Genomic DNA, 22,574 nt, shown 5'->3' with positions numbered 1-22,574 from the left:
ACTATCTTCATTTTTGAAGCCTTCCTTTCACTGCTTTTAAACCAACTTTTATCTGGTTGTGACGCGCAACCCGGCTATTATACCCGTGAGGGGAGTCCAGCCGTATATAAAGATAGATAGATCTACAATTATACACTCCATAATATAGCACTAAAAACTACAGAAGCTGCTAAATACCTGGGCGTCACACTAAGTAAAGATCTCAGTTGGTCAAAACATATTGATAACATCACATCAAAAGCAAACAATTCACTCAGATTCATCAAAAGAAATGTCAAAACAAACAACAGAAAAGTAAAAGAAACAGCTTACAACACCTTTGTCCGCCCACAGCTTGAATATTGCTCTTCTATATGGCACCCTTGGCAAAAATCCCTCACATACAAAATTGAACGAGTACAACGATCTGCAGCAGGTTTGAAAAGGTACAACTCGCGATAAAATTTTTGGTGTATAATTTTCTTTTCGGTAGTTCTTGTGCAATAGCCGAGGGTTCCGATCACATCCACCATCTTGAATTTGGAAATCGTAAATTTTATTTCGAAATACAGAAGAATTTGCAGATTCAGGATGGGGAACATTCACACCGTAGGTCCTAATGAAGCCCTTGTTATATCAGGTAGGCAACTTCGTTAATTTCAAGAAATTTGCATTATAAACGATTTAGGAAGGTTGGAGTGAATTGAACAGGTAGGTTTTATTTTGTTTGTTGATCATAGTCATGTCAAGGCCACTGCCTCTGTTTTGGGATTTATTTTAATATGAAATTAGGCGCTGCCTATCTGACGGGAAAACCTAGTGATAGTGATACGGATTCTTTCTTTTTTTCTGCATTAAATTGTTCTTTCTGATATTTTCTGTTTGGCTTTCAGTTTTGACAGTAAGCCTGATGGTTTTGCTATTGTTATAAAAATAAGAAGGGGAAATGTTTTAAAAAGTTTTGTTTAAATGAACATAGATCTAATCATTTCTTCAAATGTATCAAGACTATACAGACAATGGAAAATAGTGTTCATGAGTTAAAGATAATAGTGATATTTGGGTGCACAGATTCTAGTCCCAAAATGCACCATTAGTTGTACTGATGATAAAATAGAGAAAAGTGGAAACTTCACATGTCGCTCAACACGACAAAAACGAAACTGTTGCATAAACCCGGACAGATAACGGGGGATTTTTGACCTGTCACTTTTTTATTTCTGCAAATTGTTATTATTTATTGGTATCAAAATAATGCTTTTGCTGAAAACTTTACATAATTCAAATTTATATCTAGTAAGCAAATTTTAACTCACACGAAGTAAGCGCCGGAAAGGGGTATGTAAAATGGGGGCTGTACGAACAGTGATAAATTCGAACACTTTGTCATTTACAAAATTTTCCTCATAGTATTATATATGATGCAACAGTCATTCAAAAGTGACCCAATATCAGGCCTTTATGTGTTGTCAGTGAGCATGCGTAAAACACACTCTTCCTCAGTAGTTTTGGATAAATATTTTATTATATACAGATAAATGCAAGTCATTTATTTATACATAATATTACCAATTTTGTTTCTGTTTAAACGATCATGCCTTTGCTATCAATTTGTTTCTCTAATACAAATTTCTGAATCCGGAAATGCACATATTCTTTTCAGTTCATTTGTTACAAACAAATAGTTTCTAAAAACGACAAAACAATCCAAAAAATAAAACACAACAATTTACACATTATGCCTGCGTAACATCACATTCAGTATCATCTTGTTCTGATATTCTTTTGTAGTATAGATACCGGAACTTACATAATCCTGCTATCCTAAACACGGACTATTTTAATTCTTTTAAATGCCATTATTGTCAAATGACACTCTTTTAGGACAAATTGTGTTCCACTAATACAGCTATGGTAAAACTCGTGTATGTGAGAATGACAAACAACCATTTACTTGTGAAATTATTATTTCAAATTCATTGTAAAAAGTTCTTGACCAGAATTTTATATATAACACAAACACTCTTGGTCGAAATTCAATTTAATTTACCTAACTGCTAACAGTCTGGGACCTTTTTTTGAATATGATTAAGGTTAATTTCTTAGCTTGATAGTGATCGTAGTGAGCCTCTCAAGTTTATAGCCAACATTTTTTTCCAAGTGTAATTTTACTAAAACTCTAGTCAATAAATTGACTTTTAGAAAGTAGTTGCAATGTATGTGAAAGATTGTGGAAGGGAGGGGAGATAAGCAATATCGATATAATTATGCTTTTCCATGCCTTCGAATATTTTGTTCAAAATTTACAGACAGAACATTGGTTAACTATACTTATTATTGATTTGTGTTCCAGTAATTGAAAAAAGTGTGATAAATATAAAGAAAAAAAATTAAATTGGGCCTAAATTTTGTTAGGACAGCGTGTCTATATTCGTTTTACATTGACATTTTTGAAATTATTGGCTTTTCTACATTCAAAGAAATAAATAAACAATGGTTTTGTTATTCAAACAGTGCAGTAATGTAGCTTACATCATAATTCATTATTGGAAACAAAAAGCGGGCCGCTTGAATCATCCATAAACTCGTTTCATGAAGAAACCCGAATAACACCGATTTCTATTGATACCGCGAATTTTCAACTGGATAGAATACTTTGTTTTAATAATGCGGCGCCCGATTGTTCATAAGAAATTTTATTTTATCAAATGTCGTCCTGAAAATTATTTATTGCGCAAGCACGGCAGCAGGTCCGGTAGAATCATGGGAGAACAACAACAACAAAACCGGTGAAGGTATAGAACATATTCCCAAGTTGAACGGTATATAGGTTTACTTTGACATATATACACGTACACATTATCTATAGACGGAAAAACCTTCGGTTTTCCCGTATTAATCCCGTCCCTCTAAAACTATTTATCGTTTTTAAAAAAAAGGATTGTTCTATTTCCTGATTTGCATGGCTGTAAAATAAACACTGAGAGAGAATGTGATGGTCCCAACTGGGGCTCGAACCCCAGATTTCTTGATCGGTAGAGGGACTAATCACATTGGTAAGGGGTTAACCCAACAGCAAGGCTGTTGGAAGTGGTCTATAAATCTACTATCACTACACCTCCCCAGTTTATGGTGCACCTAATTGCAATCTTACCTAGACTTACTTATTTGGCTTAGCGGGATGACTTTTTTTATGGTCACTTTATGTACTAGCACTTTATGTACCACTTGGACACCTTATGTACCACATATATATGTGATATATAGTGGATGATCATTTTTGATTTGATTTGATGAAAATGTTATATTTTATGTTACTTGAAATGTTTTTTTTACTAAATTTAAATGTTAATTGTCATAATTAATAAGGTAAAATTATATGCACATAGAAATGTTAACAACATTCTATCATATTCTATGGACTTAAGCTAATTAAATCAAAGTTGTTTTCACAGGTTATTATCACATATTGACAGTGCTACATAATGAGATACAATTACTATGTATTATATAGGTGCTACACTAAGTGTCAAAGTGGTACATAAAGTGACTGGTACATAAGGTGTCGCACCCCGTTTCTTACCATGCTTTAGACTGATGGATCCTACTTCCCGATTATAGCCCTATCTCGCGATTGGCGGAAAGTTTCGCCTAATCATTGTACGGTGTTTCCCAGTGCAAATATGCTGTACGATTACAACCAGTAGGCAATGCAAAAATGGCAGCCTCCATAAAATAATGCCTTTTATGTTCTTGTGAATAAACTTGAGACTTGAAGCTCTTTTTTTTTATGTTTTTCTACTATTTTTAGAGGTTTTCACACCAATTGTGAATGCGTCCGGCACACCCAATTTGAAAATTGTAAAAAAACGTTTGCAATTGTGAACGGATCCGATATTTGGTGCCATTTGTATAAGGAAAAAATCACTGAAAAAAGTCATAAAATGCTGGTCAAACCTACTTGCTCCAATAAATTAAACATTAATATTCATATAGAAACTTCAAATGGCTTGAATTCAGCTCATAATTTAAAAAAATTCGTAAAATATGTGTAAACAGGTGCGAGGAGATACCTACCCTGACAGCAGTTTCAATACACTGCGGACTGCCAATAGCACTAAATTGCAGACACAAAATCAGGGATCATCCTACAAGGCGATTTGAGCGATATCGTCGCTTTTAAGTCGGCCACTTCGCCTAATTATCACCTCCGGGCGAAATCCAAATCGCCAAGTTTTTCAGCGAGTTATTATCTGTTTACATAAAGTTATAAAACTTGATGCATATTCTAGATTGAATTATCGATAAATCCATCGATAGTCAACTCCGCCTACTTGCCTGTCAAACTCCAGCCAATCGTAGCGTTAATATCCCACAGTGTCAATCAATAATATTGTAAGCCGCCGCCATTTTGAAAATTTTCAATCGGCGTGTAAAAAGGTGATAAACTTAACGAGAGCATGATCTTATGCAACAATTGTATATTATTCTTTCATTTTATTAAAAATTACTTCAGAAATTATTTCAATTACCATGATTACGGTCAATTTCTGTAAATGAATTGCTCGGGTACTGGGGATAAATGAAAGCCTTGAAATGTCTGATGGTTGCGGGTTTTTGGTAGATTTATTTTCTGTTTAAATGCCAGTCTATGAATATACATGAATGAGAAACAAATACAAAGTTAATGTGCCTCATATCTAAGATGAACTCTGCCTGACCCAGCTTGTGATGTAACCATGGGCTTGAATACCTTATCATTGATAGATCTTATATAATCTAAATGGTCAGTGTGAGTGGATACAGGTTGAATAAGAACTACTTGTTTATTGATAATTCATCCGCATTGTTCATGAATGGGACTATTTTGTGTAGCACATGAACATCCTTTGGATGTGGTTTGGAATCAAATAAAGATGCTATGATTGTCAGAAATACACTTTAACTTTGGTTGCGGGATAAACCCGCAACCAAAAATGATTTCGCGGACGTCAGAACTGCCGTACAAAATATTGTAAAAAGATCGCCATTATCGACGAGTTTGATACAATTTTTAAAAAAAAATAAATAAATGAATTAAATGTATAAATCTGAACAAGTTGATGCAAAAATCTGGCATTATAAAAGCACAAGAATCGAAACATGAATGAAAATTTTCACGGCGTTTTGATCGTGCACCAGTTAAATTTACGAGTTTCGGACATGTAAATTTCGGATAAAAAATTAAAGGCGACTTTTTCATAGCTAAGTTTACACTTTATTTAGAAATTCATGAAAATGATAAGGCAAGAATCAATTTCCTTAAATAATTACTGTTTATAAGTTACAGCTAGACCCACAGAAAGTGGATATATATAGGCAGGAAACTGAATGCTATGCCGATTCTTCTCCTTGAGTTCCCCAACTTCTCCCTAAATTCTGTGGAGGGAGAAGTCACTTCTCCCTAAAATTTTGACCTAGGATGATCCCTGAAAATATACATTCAAAAAATGTCAGGGAGACCACTTTATGCTTTATTGTCAACATAAATTCATTTTAGAGATGTAATCGTTAAAAATACATTGTACATGTACCAGAAAATGTTCCCAATGTATTTCATTGGGGATTTCCTAACAGAAATATATGCAGAATAAGTTTGGATGTGAATGGACAGCGACAGTCAAAAGTTATTAAGCTGTCCTGAAACGTCCTATTATTTGGACTAACTCTTACCCTACCATATTCCGAAGTCCCAGGACAACTTAAATAAAAGTTATCCCCGCCAGGTAAAACCCTAACATACGCAAAGGCAACAGAAGACATGTAATGTAAAACACAAAAATGCTCTTGTGTATTTATATAAATGCAATCCTTAAGAACCTAAAATGCATGTACACAATGCCTTTGCGGAAGACAGGGCAACAAGGGAAGCATCCTAAGGGCCCTACAAAACAGGCCAGAAGACAGAAATCAAAATAGCTCAGTCCCGTTGGGATTTAACATTAAGAACTACCTATCATAGAGTCCTCCACCTGTTCCATCAGACACAATCAAAAGAGGAAAGCGTGGCATCCAACTGTAAAAGGGTTAAACACCAAACATGTTTGTCTCGAAACTGTTGGGTCATAACCTCTTGATAAAATGTATAATACTTTTTAGGGGTTGTCTGTGGGTAAGACCTCATTAATCCTGATATGTGAGATTATTTGTGGAAATTGAGATATCAAATACAGAGATCTCACTGGGTATTTTTTCTCTGAGCCGCTGCTTTTTTCGAAACAACAAAACATTGAAAGCGTTACTTCTGGCTACCTTAACTTAACTAACACTAGTTTTATATTCAGGTGGTCATAACCCCATTTGTTTACCTAACCAGGTCGAACTGCAACATTTGAGCACTGACTTTGTGAGAAACTGATGAGGTCATGCGAAGTTTGTAGCACATGGTCAGAGCTCCAGATAAGCTTTTGGTGCAAATGGGTATTTACCCATCACTTTTTGTCTGAATTGGGTATTCGAAATTTGAATTGGGTAACAATAATATCATTACCCAGCCTTTTCAGAAGTAATTGGGTATTTGCTAAAACCAATTGGGTATTTTACCAATCTCGCACTAACAATTGAGTATTTTTTGCTTACAGTATACATGGTATATATCATTGAACAGGATTGACTAAGTAGCTAAGTACTTTAATGGCGCCCTTCAATGTTTAATACAAAAATGTATTTAAAATTGTAATGTATGTTCCATACGTTTGTTTTCTTTTTCACTTTGAATGAAGTCGGAGATCAGTTCATCCACAATATCCCGAACGATGTGGTCACCACAATGTGCATTCTCCCAAAAGATATCATCCAGTATTGGTGACACTACATCGTCACAAACAAATAACTGTCATTGTTGAACAGCAAAATATCCCACTAATTAGTTTGTGCTGCAACAATGTTTATTCTTCAACTCTTTTACATTTTATCGGCGTAAAATTGTTTACAAAGTATCCAAATAACACCGATCAGCCGACTGAATGGTCCTGTGATTTTTATGCCCCCACTTTGGGGGGGGGGGGCATATAGATTTGCTCTTGTCCGTCCGTCCGTCCTTCCGAAAATGTTGTGTCGCGCGTAGCTCTGAAAGTATTTGACGTAGAGTCACAAAACTTTACAGGAATGTTGGTCAGATTGTGTAGTTGTGCACCTGGGGTTTTCGCGTCCGGATTCATTCAGTCATGTAGAAGTTATGGCCCCTGACTTTGTAAAAATTGGTCATTTTAATGTTGTGTCGTGCCTAGCTCCAAAAGTATATGACCTAGAGTCACAAAACTTTACAGGAATGTTGGTCAGCATGTGTAGTTGTGCACCTGGGGTTTCGCGTCCGGATTCATCCAGACATGTAGGAGTTATGGCCCCTGACTTAGTAAAAAATTGGTTATTTTAATGTTGTGTCTCGCATAGCTCCAAAAGTATTTGACCTAGAATCACCAAAGTTTACAGGAATGTTGGTCAGCATGTGTAGTTGTGCACCTGGGGTTTCACGTCCGGATTCATGCAGTCATGTAGAAGTTATGGCCCCTGACTTGGTAAAAATTGGTCATTTTAATGTTGTGTCGTGCCTAGCTCCAAAAGTATATGACCTAGAGTCACAAAACTTTACAGGCATGTTGGTCAGCATGTGTAGTTGTGCACCTGGGGTTTCGCTTCCGGATTCATCCAGTCATGTAGGAGTTATGGCCCCTGACTTAGTAAAAAATTGGTCATTTTAATGTTGTGTCGCGCATAGCCCCAAAAGTATTTGACCTGGAATCACCAAAGTTTACAGGAATGTTGGTCAGCATGTGTAGTTGTGCACCTGGGGTTTCGCATCCGGATTCATTCAGTATTGTAGGAGTTCTGGCCCCTGACTAATGTCATGTAGTGGGGGCATCTGTGTCCCATGGACACATTTCTAGTTCCGATAAATTGCAACCTGTTCTGCGGTAACTTATAACCAGTCAGTCAAATCTTGCGTTAAAGTCTCGTACCCGTTCTAGAAATAAGGAAAATGTGATACGCAAGCTATTTTTTATGAATTGGGTATTAGGAATTTTACTTGCGTTTCATTACGCACACTGTATGAATTCATTTGGGTTTACTGCAATTTTAATTGCGTAAATACGCAAATATGCAGCTTATCTGGAGCTCTGCATGGTTAATTTTGAATATGAGGATCAACATTTTTCTTATTTAATGAATTTAATTTACTTATTAATGCAGGCATTTTTAACAAAGTTCATTACAGCATACCTTAGAAAGTTTTAATTTGCAAAAAAAATCCAATAAATAATGATTCTTTACCACCAGATTTGTTTTCAAAATGAAGAGTTCCTCGATCACGCGACAACTGCAGTGGTGGGCAAAATCTTGCCGACAGTGGTACCCGTTTGAACTTTTGTGTATATCTTGTTTTCAAATGGTGTTCCGTGGTTCATTTTATGTCAGATCAAAAGAAAAATGGGTTAGAAATATATTAAACTTTAAAGTAAAAGGTGAGTCACTGGCATTTGATTTCATGAAATTACAGTGTGACAAAATTCTGTTTAGGTTTCAATACAGGGTTTGTTTCAGCTCAGAGATCCAATACAGCATATAACATCTCTGAAGCTGAATTGTTTTAGCTAGTGAAGTGCATAGCAGTGACATTTTTGCAGGAGTTCCAAAGTACTTGTACCACTCAAGAAATTATTGTATTTATTAAATCTTTCTACCCCTTTAAAAAGTTATTTAGAAATATAGATTGTTGTTGACTTTAAAAAGTACTATTTTTATAAACATCTGCCATTTAATAAAAACTGAAAAAATCATATTGCCCTGTAAAACCCAGGTTTTCCCAGTAAAACCCACTGGGCTGGGCAATATGCTTAAAACAGGGTTTTTGCCAACCCTGATAAAAAGAGTTCTGAAAATCACATGTAAAATAAAGATGTCAATAAAGAAGAAATTTTTTAAGCAATTTGCCCAAAAGGATGTATTATGTTATGAAGTTGGTGTCTGTCTGTCCGTTAGCAACTTTGTGTCCGCTCTGTAACTCTTGAACCCCTTGAATGATTTCAAAGAAACTTAACACAGATGTTTACCACATCGAGACAACACGCAGAGCGCATGTTTTGGATAGCTCACTTCAAGGTAAATGTCACACTTAGGGGTCAAAGGTCATATGACTTAGTTTCGTGTCCGCTCTATAACTCTTGAACTGCTTGAAGGAAACTTAACACAAATGTTCACCACATCGAGACGACGTGCAGAGCGCATGTGTCTGATGGCTCACTTCAAGGTCAAGATCACACTTAAGGGGTCAAAGTTCATACCTTCCGACGTATATTGCTCAGCATTGCAGTGCTCTTGTTTAAATTTGATTTTTCTATTCGCAAAACAAATGCTTAAAGGACTAAGACTACACAAGTCAGTAAACGATCAGATCTATGTAAATCCATTACTTGATCAAAGTCGGATTGAATACCTTTAAGTAATTTAAATTAGTGTTTGAATCTTTGATAAAGGTATTTCATCCTCCATTTATATTTGGCAGTATATAGTATCATGTCAAAGTATAGGTGAACTTGTTTATGAAAAAAAAAGGAAAAGTTTACCATGTAGATTTTCAATCATATTTAAAATGAGCAACTAACAGATTTCTAAATCCTGGGATGATATGTTAGTTATCATTTATAATTGGAAAAAACTACAGATTTTCTTATAAATTTTTGCTAAAAAATTATCAAAATTTTATTTTTAGAATGTAAAAAAAGTAGAAGAAAGAACAGATAACGAAAAAAATACGTATCTAGTGGTGTTTATTTGAACCAGCAAAATGAATACAATTACAATCACTAAACCATAGTCTTAAAGCTATTGACATATTGGTGGCTGACAATACTTATATACTATCAATGGCAATTGAGGTTTTCTGTTAGAGATAGAATTCAGTAATTTCATCAAATATCATTTTTGTCAAAATTCCCAATTTTATACCTGTTTTATTAGAGCATCATTTATATGATATATAAATAGTTGTACATTTTGAAATACAAAACCAGAGGTTCAATAAACATGATAAAGGTCACACAAACATGATTTTACATTGATGTGTCAGGTAATGAGAAACTTTAAACTAGTACATGTACCTTAAATGATGTGTCTATCTAATATTACAAATGTTAATATACAGTACTAGGATTTACATTGTGAAACCAATTAAAACTTTTTTTATACTGTTTATATATTTTGTAACATTGCAGGCTTTATAACACAATGTTGACAGAATGTATTGTTAAGTGTAGTGCCTTGTTATTTTTTTTTGCAAGGCAGTTATAGAAATTGCTTGAATCATGATATAAGACCTTTTTTTTCCTTGTTTTTATTTTCCACATAAAAAAGCATAGAAAGATTATTTTGAAACAATTGAGACTATTACAGCCAGAAATTTCAAAATACTTCATCTGCCTTTTTTTTTGTAAATTTATTTTCCACATAAAAAAGCATAGAAAGATTATTTTGAAACAATAGCAACTATTACAACCAGAAATTTCAAAATACTTCAATTGCCACTTGAAATTTGCAACTTTAATGACATCAGGTACAGTCTGTTTAAATCTTACTTTAGTATTTATAGAAACATGCTTACAGAGGCTAAATGCATAATTTGTATGAGAATTTCAAGGTGTTTAGATTTTAACACATTCACTTTGTATAAACAATCATGATACAATACACTTTAAGGTGTATTTTATTATTTCTGATTGTGTTTAAGGACGTATGCTTCCCCCAAAAATGACGTTTTCAAGGGCAGATAACTCTTTTTCGATAACTGTGACCTATGGTTTTTATTGCATTTTTTGTTTCTTAGATGATTGTCCTTCAATATCCAAAGATTAAAGAAATTCTGTTATCGGGAAAATTTTCGCCCATCTCATATACAGGGAATTCTAGCGTATGCCTTTAATATGTTTAAGTTTCTGGTGTGGCATTATTTATTTATTTACCTGGATTGAGTACCTGTCTAGCTGTAACAATGGGCACTGCATGTTTCCTACAAACTTAAAATATGAATGATATTGTCTTTAATTTATTTTAAAAACCTTGTCCTAGAAATGTGGCAAATATGTACTTGTAGTATAAGAGACTTACAAGGACATCGGACATTATGCTAGGGATTTTGCCCTAAGTTAATGCTATTTCTTGACTTCAGTAGCTGATAGTTTTATATAACAGCTTCAAATACTGATAAATAAGTTATATTCCTATCAAACTGTCACAAAAAATAGTTTTATTTTATATTCATTTTCTTGAAATTCGAACAGTTTGTAACTAATGGTCATATTTTTGAAAAAATTTAAATATTTTGACACAATAAATAAACTGATACCATAGAGATTATCAGTTTTATTGACATTTTTCAAAATAAACGAAACGGAAAAAATAAGAGTGGAACAAAACATTTGGTCCCTAACTGTACTTCAAGTTATTTCCACCCGAGTGCCCATGATAACACTGATGCATTGATCATATCCTATTGTTTGTTTTCTATACAGCAATTGCTATACTGTATTTATACGCATGTACAATACCGACCGGTCTTTATGTGGAGGATTATTTTTGAATACATGCAGTGGTGTAGCTGGCCATACATTGGCGCAGTTGGCCTTTTTCAGTTGAAACGGAGGGGTGCAGGGGACTGCCTATTCCACTAGGGGTTCAGGGATGCCTTACTTTTAGCATTTTATATCAGTGGAACTTCACTAGCTAGTATCAACCTTATTTATATAGATATTCTTGGGGTGTCTGTGTTAGTTCTTTGAGGTCCTTACTAGTATTTCGGTTGGCTTTGAAATAAGTTTCAGATGTGTGAGCGAATTGATGTTAATTCTGGGAGTGTCAGTGTTAGTTATGGGCGAGTCAGTAATAGTTCTATGGGTGTCAGTGTAAGTTCTGGAAGCAATTAGGTTAGTTAATGTGATGGTGTCTGGTGTAGTTTTTGTTAGGGTATAGGATGCTGGATCAAATAAAAACAAATGTTGCTCTTAAAATGCATTCTATGTTCGCTTCAACAAAAGGTAAAAAAATTGTACTTAAGTGGCACTATTCCCATAAAAGTTCGTCTGTATTTCTTTGTCTACTTTACGTTGAAGACACATTATGTAATATATCGAAGCCACTTGCTTGGTTCTTGACTTATGACAGATGCAGTTGTCTCAATCCTGATAACACTCAATCGATGGACTTAGACTGTCAAGAGGTAACAGATCTGATTGCAAAATTCATAAGAAATACTTATAAAGATCTGTCTGCTTTCTAGCTTCACTTTCTATGTCCCCTATTTATTTAGTTTAGTGTTTTCTGTGCTTGAAATATTTACAAAAATGAATAAACTGTGTATATATATAAGGTTTAGGAAACACATGCAATAAGTGTCAAATATTTATGTTAAAATTTATTTGCTGACACCCTGTACGTAGTTTTTTTCAATTTTAAACACTTTCCCACCCGTGACCAAGTGTCATTTTTGCAGCATACGTATATAATAATTATTTACAAAGGCATGTGAACTATTTTGTTGCGTCACTGGTGGAAAAGATGTTTAAAACGTAAAAATGATTTATGTTCATAGTTTAATAGAAAAGAGAATGAGAAATGTCTACAGAGTCTTCTTTTTTGTTCATAAACTTGTAAACTGAAGTCGCATTTATCAAGAAATGGTCTTCAACTATCATAACTATGCAATTTCAGAAGTCTATCCCTGTGTCAAGTTTTCCTTAATCGGATAGGCAATCTGAATAGGAAAATGTCCGAGGTCTTTCACTTTCGGTATGGACAAACAGGAAGTGAAGTACATGAGATTGTACTCAATCCTGATTTATAGTTAATGTGCAGTTATATATGCATTATTTCCCAGTTCAGCATTATATAGCAGTTATAATGTATTGATAAACTTTTGCTGCCTCCCAGCCAGTTGGATTTGTGTTATAGTATAATTATTACTGGTGGATAGAATACATCTAAAACATTCCTAGATATAAGATAGAGATAGACCCTAAAAGTTTCAACGATAGAAATACATATAAATATAAAATATAGAAATTGATTTCTAAGTCCTTGAAATAACCAAAAATGATTTTACAAATGTGAAACTTATGATAGTTTTGTTACAGAAGTTTTAGTTGTGATCTGCAAAGAATGACAACTCTTGCCTTAGGCCAGTACTTATAAGCAGAGATATCTATTAGTTTACTTCCCTTGCAATTACACACAACTGAGTGGAAAATGAAAACAGTTTAAGACACAATATCCCACCTTTTTGCACAACAAAAAATTTAGGATTGCTTGAATTACCCCTTAAACCTGCTTCATATGATTTTGTCAGCTAACTTACGGTAGAAATTAACTTTTAACGAGTCGATAATAAAATGAAATACCAGTAAGTTCTTTAAAGTGCAGGTAGATGTGATAATACAGTTTTACTTGTATCAAAATGTTACATTAGAAGCACGTTTGTAATACAGAATAGGTAGGATAAGTAAAGGTGCAATCATATTGATCTCTATTTCCTATGCCAATATAAGATGTGAGAAGTCATAGGGTTGCCTTCTTTCTATTGAAAAAAAAGCAAGACTGAAAAAAAGAAAAATCATATTAACTTTTTCATCTTTGCCAAAAAACATATATATTAATCAGTCATTTTTCTAATTTTTTTTTCAGACTAGTACACTGATAAAAATGAAAAAGAATTTATATTTTTTTGACTTCAGAAAGGGGAATAGCCAAGGCCTGTTATTTGGGTGGGGTTGGTTTGGGGTAGGGGAATAGCTTGGTATTTTAGCAAAGTCGAATAAAAATCCTGATGTAAAGTCAATTTTGAGGGAAATCGGCATGTTTTGAAAAAAAGTCCCTAAGGGCTAGAGGCTCTGAGCCTCCATACTATAGATGAAAAAATGCCCTGGCCATTGGAATAATTCACATTTTTTCCCAGTATTTACATATCTGTAGAGGTTTAGTCTGCAGAGGCCTAGTAAAATGTGTAACTTTGTTTTAGAGGGGCTGTTCACATGTACATGCATAATGACCAAGTAGTGTAGCAACCCCAGATAAGCCAATAATCCCTTTAGAATAATGCAGGAAATCGTGGGTGGTTGGTTTCAATTTATGATTTAAACCACTTACTGTTAATCAATCTTAAAATGAATAAAACATTTTAAAAGCTAACTGTAGTGTCACTTTTTTCATGTAATTGTGTTAATTTCAGGTGGCTGTTGTGGGCAGACTGGACGTAGCTTAATCGTAGGAGGATGGGGTTGGGCCTGGTGGTGTGTGACAGATTCTCAGAGGTATGTGCATGCCATTTTGTTTTCATAATAGTTTAATGTTTTTATGGATTGTTTTGGAATATTTAAGAGCTCACTGCACATAAATTTGCTATTTTAACCATTGACTGCAGTGTTATTAAAATGGCTTAAATGATGTTGACTTAAGAACTGTATCACTAAAATACTGAAATGACATTTTAATGCGGGCATTCATTGCTTCAGAAAAAAATATGAACCAGTTTGAACCCCTAATGAGTTGTTTTTCTCCAGACAAGTTCAAAATACATCCATTATAAAGGAAAAGAGTAATTCAATCGTTGACATTTGAAATTCAGTGACTGGGAAAGAAATTTTGTCCATGGGACAATGGCTCCTCATACACAATAAATTATGTGACATTTATAAATTTTATGTGACATTCAGAAATTTCTATGGGACAATTGCGACTTGTAAACTAAGAACTGGCATTGTAGTATGTACACATTTCATATTAAAGAAGCTCTCAGTAAAAAACAAATATAGTAACTAAAACTGTAACAGCTTGTCAATAAAGAAAATTATTGAAAACTGACAAAAAATGGAAGTCTATAATAAAATACAATGTTAAAACATGTTTTTAAACACTGGAAGCACTTTGAATCTGCACATTGAATACATTCATTTGTGAAAGATTTGCACTATTAAATAGTTTCATCCTTTTGCATTCAATACAATTTAGCCATGTGACACAGGGCTCATCAGCACTTAAACTTATGAGACATTTTTCATTTTTATGTGACTATGGCTCATGTCTCATGGGTTTCCCAGTCACTGGAAATTGATGAAATTATTTAGATTCACACATTACTTTTGTCTCATAATTAACCAGGTTTTCGTAGAAAACCTGTTATTAGATTGGGGTATGTCGTCGGGCAGGCGGGCGTCAAACTTGGTTTCCGCACAATAACTTTAGTTTGGAACAAGCTATAGACACCAAACTTGGCCTGTAGATAGATGGTAAGGAGACGAAGGTTGGGATTGCATTTGGGGTCATTTGGATCAAGGGCAAGGTCGCTGTTGCTAAAAATAGAAAAAATTGGTTTCCGCACAATATCGGTAACTTTAGTTTGCATTGATGTATACATTGAAATTAAACTTGACCTATATATAGCTTATAGAAAAACCAAGGTTGGGATTGTATATGGGGTCATTGGGGTCAAGTTCAAGGTCAGGATAACTTATTTAATCTTCACACTTAGAAAATTCCACGGTGGCGCAGTGGTCTTGAGCGTTGGGCCAAAAGCTACTTTTTAGTCAGTGGGACAGAAGGACGTTGGTCCAAATCCTACCGAGTTCAAAAATTTCTTTTTTCTTTTTTTCTTTTTTTTTTTGTAATAAAAAGGTCATTTTAATGCCATTTGGTCAAGGTCAAGGTCACAGTTACTAAAAATAGATTTTTTTTCAGTGTGATCATCAAAAAGGGTGGTTTCCGCTTTATAATTTTAATTTGGACTCACTTACTGCCACCAAACTTTGTGTACAGCAAGCTTATCTGAAAACATAGCTTTGAATGATATTTGGGGTCACTGTTACTAGAAATAGAAAAATGGCTTCCACTCAATATCTTTAGTTTGGGAACACTTATTAGCTCGACTTTTCGAAGAAAATGTAGAGCTATTGCACTTGCCCCGGTGTCGGCGTCGCCGTTGCCGTTGGTTAAAGTTTTTGATAAAGTCAAATATCTCTGTTACTATCAAAGCTAATGACATGAAACTTAAAATAGTTATTTACTATCAAAGTCTGCACCAGAAGAAGCAATCCCCATAACTCTGGTTTGAATTTTGACAGAATTATGCCCCTTTTTAACTTAGAATTGTTGGTTAAAGTTTTTGATAAGGTCAAATATCTCTGTTACTGTCAAAGCTATTGACTTGAAACTTAAAATACTTATTCACCATTCACCATCGAAATCTACACCAGAAAAAACAATCCCCATAACTCTGATTGAATTTTGACAGAATTATGCCCCTTTTTAACTTAGAATTTTTTGTTAAAATGTTTGATAAAGTCAAATATCTCTGTTACTGTCAAAGCTTTTGACTTGAAACTTAAAATACTTATTTACCATCAAAGTCTACACCAGGAGAAACAATCCCTATAACTCTGGTTTGAATTTTGACAGAATTATGCCCCTTTTAAACTTAGAATTTTTTGTTAAATTTTTTGATAAAGTCAAATATCTCTGTTACTATTAAAGCTTTTGACTTGAAACTCAAAATAGTTATTTACTATCAAAGTCTGCACCAGGAGACACAATTCCCATAACTCTGTTTGAATTTTGACAGAATTATGCCCCTTTTTAACTTAGAATTTTTAAAAAAAAAATTTTGATAAAGTCAAATATCACTGTTCCTATTAAAGCTTTTGACTTGAAACTCAAAATAGTTATTTTCTATCAAAGTCTACACCAGGAGACACAATTCCCATAACTCTGATTTTAATTTTGACATAATTATGTCCCTTTTTAACTTGGATTTTTTTTTACTGGCAAGGCTCTAATTCAGAGTCAAGTACTGAGAAAAGTCGAGCGCGCTGTCTTACGGACAGCTCTTGTTGTCAGTATACTTGGTGTGTAGATAGCTTTTATCAAACACAAAAGGTTGGGAATGTATTTGAGGTCACTTGGATCAGGGTCAAGGTCAATGTAGCTAAAAACAGAAAAATGGGGTCATATTTGAAATAAAAGATAGATTTTTAGCTCATCTGATTTTTTGAAAAAAAATGATGAGTTATTGTCATCACTTGAGCGGTTGTCGGCGTCGGCGTCTGCGTCGGCGTTGCCTGGTTAAGTTTTATGTTTAGGTCACCTTTTCTCCTAAACTATCAAAGCTATTGCTTTGAAACTTGGAATACTTGTTCACCATCATAAGCTGACCCTGTATAGCAAGAAACATAACTCCATCTTGCTTTTTGCAAGATTTATGGCCCCTTTTGTACTTAGAAAATATCAGATTTCTTGGTTAAGTTTTATGTTTAGGTCAACTTTTCTCCTAAACTATCAAAGCTATTGCTTTGAAACTTGGAATACTTGTTCACCATCATAAGCAGACCCTGTACATCAAGAAACATAACTCCATCTTGCTTTTTGCAAGATTTATTGCCCCTTTTGGACTTAGAAAATCAGTTTTCTTGGTTAAGTTTTATGTTTAGGTCAGCTTTTATCCTAAACTATCAAAGCTATTGCTTTAAAACTTGCAACACTTGTTCACCATCATAAGTTGACCCTGTACAGCAAGGAACATAACTCCATCCTGCTTTTTGCAAGATTTATTGCCCCTTTTGGACTTAGAAAATATCAGATTTCTTGGTTAAGTTTTATGTTTAGGTCAACTTTTTCTCTTAAACTATCAAAGCTATTGCTTTGAAACTTGCAACACTTGTTGACCATCATAAGCTGACCCTGTACAGCAAGCAACGTAACTCCATCCTGCTTTTTGCAATAATTATTGCCCTTTTTGGACTTAGAAAATAATTTTCTTGGTTGAGTATTATGTTTAAGTCAACTTTTCTCATAAACTATCAAAGCTATTGCTTTAAAACTTGCAACAGTTTTTCACCATCATAAGTGGACACTAAACATCAAGAAACATAACTCTAACCTGCTTTTTGCAAGAATGATGGCCCTTTTTAGACTTAGAAAATCATGGGTAGGACAATATTTCTATTACACAAAAAAAATCAGATGAGCGTCAGCACCCGCAAGGCGGTGCTCTTGTTTGTGCTGTGGAATGGAAGGGTGTCGGTTCAAATCTCGATGAAATTCAAAAAATTTTTTTTTTCTTTTTTCATTTTTTTTTTTGTGACAAAAAGGTCATTTTAATGCCTTTGGGTAACTAAAAATAGAAAAATATGGTCAAAGTTATAATAAAAAATATATGTAAAATAGAATTTGACCATTTTTAGCACACCTGAGTGAGTTATTGTGATCGCTCGATGTCTGTCTTCCTGCTGTCAACATTTAGCTTGTGTATGCGATAGAGACTGTATCACTGTTTTTCAACTAATCTTTATGAAATTTTGTCAGAATGATTACCTTGATGAAGTCTAGGTCAAGTTTGAATATGGGTTATCTGGGGTCACTAAAACTAGGTCACTAAGTCAAATCTAAGAAAAACCTTGTGTATGCAATAGGAGCTGCATTTTACACCGGATCTTCATGAAATTTGATCAGAGTGTTTGTCTGGATAAAATCTAGGTCGAGTTTGAATATGGGTCATTTAGGGTCAAAAACTAGGTCACCCGGTCAAATTAGAGAAAAACCTTGTGTATGCAATAGGGGCTGCATTTTGCACTGGATATTCATAAAATTTAGTCAGAATGATTGCCTTGATGAAATCTAGGTCAAGTTAGAATATGGGTCATCTGTGGTCAAAAACTAGGTCACTAGGACAAATCAAAGAAAAACATTGTGTATGCGATAGAGACTGTATTTATGTCTCCCCCAGAGTTGTTTTTGCCCTGTCAGTCCGTCCGTACGTCACACTTCATTTCCGATCAATAATTGGGGAACCATTTGACCTAGAACCTTCAAACTTCATAGGCTGGCAGGGCTGCTGAAGTAGACGACCCCTATTGTTTTTGGGGTCACTCCATCAAAGGTCAAGGTCACAGGGGCCTGAACATTGAAAACCATTTCCAATCAATAACTTGAGAACCACTTCACCCAGAATGTTGAAACTTCATAGGATGATTGTTGATGCATAGTAGATGACCCCTATTGTTTTTGGGGTCACTCCGTTAAAGGTCAAGGTCACAGGAGCCTGAACATTGAAAACCATTTTCGATCAATAACTTGAGTACCACTTGACCCAGAATGTTGAAACTTCATAGGATGATTGGTCATGCAGAGTAGATGACCCCTATTGATTTTGGGGTTACTCTATTAAAGGTCAAGGTCACAGGGGCCTGAACATTGAAAACCATTTCAGATCAATAACTTGAGAACCACTTGACCCAGAATGTTGAAACTTCATAGGATGATTGGTCATGCAGATTAGATGACCCCTATTGATTTTGGGGTCACTCTGTTAAAGGTCAAGGTCACAGATGCCTGAACATTGAAAACCATTTCCGATCAGTAACTTGAGAACCACTTGATCCAGAATGTTGAAACTTCATAGGATGATTGAACATACAGAGTAGATGACCCCAATCGATTTTGGGGTCACTGTTAAAGGTCAAGGTCACAGGGGCCTGAACATGGAAAACCATTTCCGATCAATAACTTGAGAACCACTTGACCCAAAATTTTGAAACTTCATAGGATGATTGAACATTGCAGAGTAAATGACCCCTATTGACACAAATGTTCACCACACTGAGACGACGTGCAGAGCGCATGTTTTGGATGTCTTGCTTCAAGGTCAAGGTCACAGGAGTCAAAGGTCATATCAGTTTGTTTCGTGTCCGCTCTGTAACTCTTGAACCCCTTGAAGGATTTCAAAGAAACTTGACACAAATGTTCACCACACCAAGACAACATGCAGAGTGCATGTTCTGGACGACTCGCTTCAAGGTCAAGGTCACACCATGAGGTCAAAAGTCATATCAGTTTGTTTTGTGTCTGCTCTGTAACTCCTGAACTGCTGGAAGGATTTCAAAGAAACTTGGCAGAAATGTTCACCACACTGAGATGATGTGCAGAGCGCTTGTTCCGGATGACTTGCTTCAAGGTCAAGGTCACACTTAAGGGTCAAAGGTCATATATATGACTTTGCTATGTGTATATTGCTCTGCATTGCAGTGCTGTTGTTTTTATTTGGCAGATCTCTTTTTTGTTCACTTACAGTAATTTTTTTTTTGAATGACTTCCCTTTTATGTTACTATAAATTACTAAATAAAATAGCTTATTTTGAAACTTTTTTATTATTGGCCGTAGGGAAAAACAGAGATCACTTTTCTGTGGTACAACATGGATGGTACCTCTAATTTTTAGGTGTATTTTTACATACCTGTACCTGATAAGGATTTTTATGCCCCCGAAGGGAGGCATATAGTTTTTGAACCGTCTGTCGATCTGTCAGTCTGTCGGTCTTTCGGTCTGTCCGCATTTTTCGTGTCCGGTCCATATCTTTGTCATCGATGGATGGATTTTCAAATAACTTGGCATGATTGTGTACCACAGTAAGACGACGTGTCGCACGCAAGACCCAGGTCCGTAGCTCAAAGGTTAAGGTCACACTTAGACATTAAAGGATAGTGCATTGATGGGCGTGTCCGGTCCATATCTTTGTCATCGATGGATGGATTTTCAAATAACTTGGCATGAATGTGTACCACAGTAAGATGACGTGTCGTGCGCAAGACCCAGGTCTGTAGCTCGAAGGTCAAGGTCACACTTAGACATTAAAGGATAGTGCATTGATGGGCGTGACCGGTCCATATCTTTGTCATCGATGGATGGATTTTCAAATAACTTGGCATGAATGTGTACCACAGTAAGACGACGTGTCGCACGCAAGACCCAGCTCTGTAGGTCAAAGGTCCTAAACTCTAACATCGGCCATAACTATTCATTTAAAGTGCCATCGGGGGCATGTGTCATCCTATGGAGACAGCTCTTGTTTTTTTGTGGACTTTGAATATTTTTTTGTGGACTTAGATTTGTTTTTGAAGTTTTCCTTTTGTTGTTCCACTCCTTTGGGCTACAACAGTCAAGTTCTTTAAATTTTGCTCCCATCCTATGATGTAATCCTTCAGGCGTATATTGCCCCGCTTGGCGGAGCTCTTGTTGGGACAGTCTATTAAAGGTCAAGGTCACAGAGGCCTGGTCATGTAAAATCATTTCCGGACAGTAACTTGAGAACCACTTGACCTAGAATGTTGAAACTTAATAGGATGATTGGACATGCAGAGTAGATGACCCCTATTTATTTTGGGGTCATTGATCAAAGGTCAAGGTCATAGGAGCCTGAACAGTAACTTGTGAAGCACTAGGCCAAGAATGTTGAAACTTAGCGGGATGACTGGACATGCCAAGTAGGTGATCCCTATTGCAGCCAACCATCAGTGTCTCTTTGACTTTCGCTCCTGACCCCTATTGACTTCTTGCCTATACGACTTTGCATTGGGGGAGACATGCGCTTTTTAGCTCACCTGAGCAATGCTCAGGTGAGTTTTTGTGATCGCTCAATGTCCGGCGTCTGTCTGTCGTCTGTCAACATTTAGCTTGTGTATGCGATAGAGGCTGTATTTTTCAACTGATCTTCATGAAATTTTGTCAGAATGATTATCTTGATGAAATCTAGGCCAGATTTGAAAATGGGTCATTTGGGGTCAAAAACTAGGTCACTAGGTCAAATCAAGGAAAAACCCTGTGTATGCGATAGAGGCTGTATTTTTCAATTGATCTTCATGAATTTTGGTCAGAATGATAACCTTGATGAAATCTAGGCCAAGTTCGAAAATGGGTCATCTGGGATCAAAAACTAGGTTACTAGGTCAAATCAAAGAAAAACCTTGTGTATGCGATAGAGGCTGTATTTTTCAACTGATTTTCATGAAATTTTGTAAGAATGATTGCCTCGATGAGATCTAGGCCAAGTTCGAAAATGGGTAATCCTGGGTCAAAAACTAGGTCACAAGGTCAAATCAAAGAAAAACCTTGTGTATGTGATAGAGGCTGTATTTTTCAATTGATCTTCATGAAATTTAGTGGAGATGATTGCCTTGATAAAATCTAGGCCAAGTTGGAATATGGGTCATCTGGGGTCAAAAACTAGGTCACTAGGTCAAATCAGAGAAAAACCTTGTGTATGCGATAGCGACTGTATTTTTCAACTGATCTTCATGAAATTTAATCAGAATGATTGCCATGATAAAATCTAGGCCGAGTTTGAATATGGGTCATCTGGGGTCATAAAAAAGGTCACTAGGTCAAATCAAAGGAAAACCTTGTGTATGTGATACAGGCTGTATTTTTCGATTGTTCTTCATGAAATTTGGTCAGAATGATTACCTTGATGAAATCTAGGTCACATTCAGTTATGGGTCATCTTGGGTCAAAAACTAGGTCACTAGGTGAAATCAAAGAAAAACATTGTGTATGTGATAGAAGCTGTATTTTTCTATTGATCTTCATAAAGTTATGTCAGAATGATTGCCTTGATGAAATCTAGGTCAAGTTTAAATATGGGTCATCTGAGGTCAAAAACTAGATCACTAGGTCAAATCAAAGAAAAACCTTGTCTATGCGATAGAGACTGTATTTTTCAATTGGTCTTCATGAAATTTGAGAATGATTG

At 35.3% G+C, this 22,574-nt stretch overlaps 1 protein-coding gene across 1 annotated transcript in view; it reads left to right on the top strand.

Moving 5' to 3' along the window:
* Window positions 1–467: 467 nt before the first annotated feature.
* The window catches only part of LOC123534900 (flotillin-2-like), a 45,035-nt gene continuing 22,928 nt past the window's right edge, over window positions 468–22,574 (top strand). The window contains exons 1-2 of the mRNA XM_045317363.2: window positions 468–619; window positions 14,231–14,312. Of these exons, the coding sequence (XP_045173298.1) occupies window positions 571–619; window positions 14,231–14,312 (131 nt within the window). The 5' untranslated portion in view covers window positions 468–570. The remainder of the gene's footprint in view (window positions 620–14,230; window positions 14,313–22,574) is intronic.

This window comes from Mercenaria mercenaria, chromosome 12 (genome assembly GCF_021730395.1).
Source record: "Mercenaria mercenaria strain notata chromosome 12, MADL_Memer_1, whole genome shotgun sequence".
NCBI lineage: Eukaryota > Metazoa > Mollusca > Bivalvia > Venerida > Veneridae > Mercenaria > Mercenaria mercenaria.
Note: the sequence above shows the minus strand (reverse complement) of the source record. Positions and strands in the feature narration are given on the sequence as shown.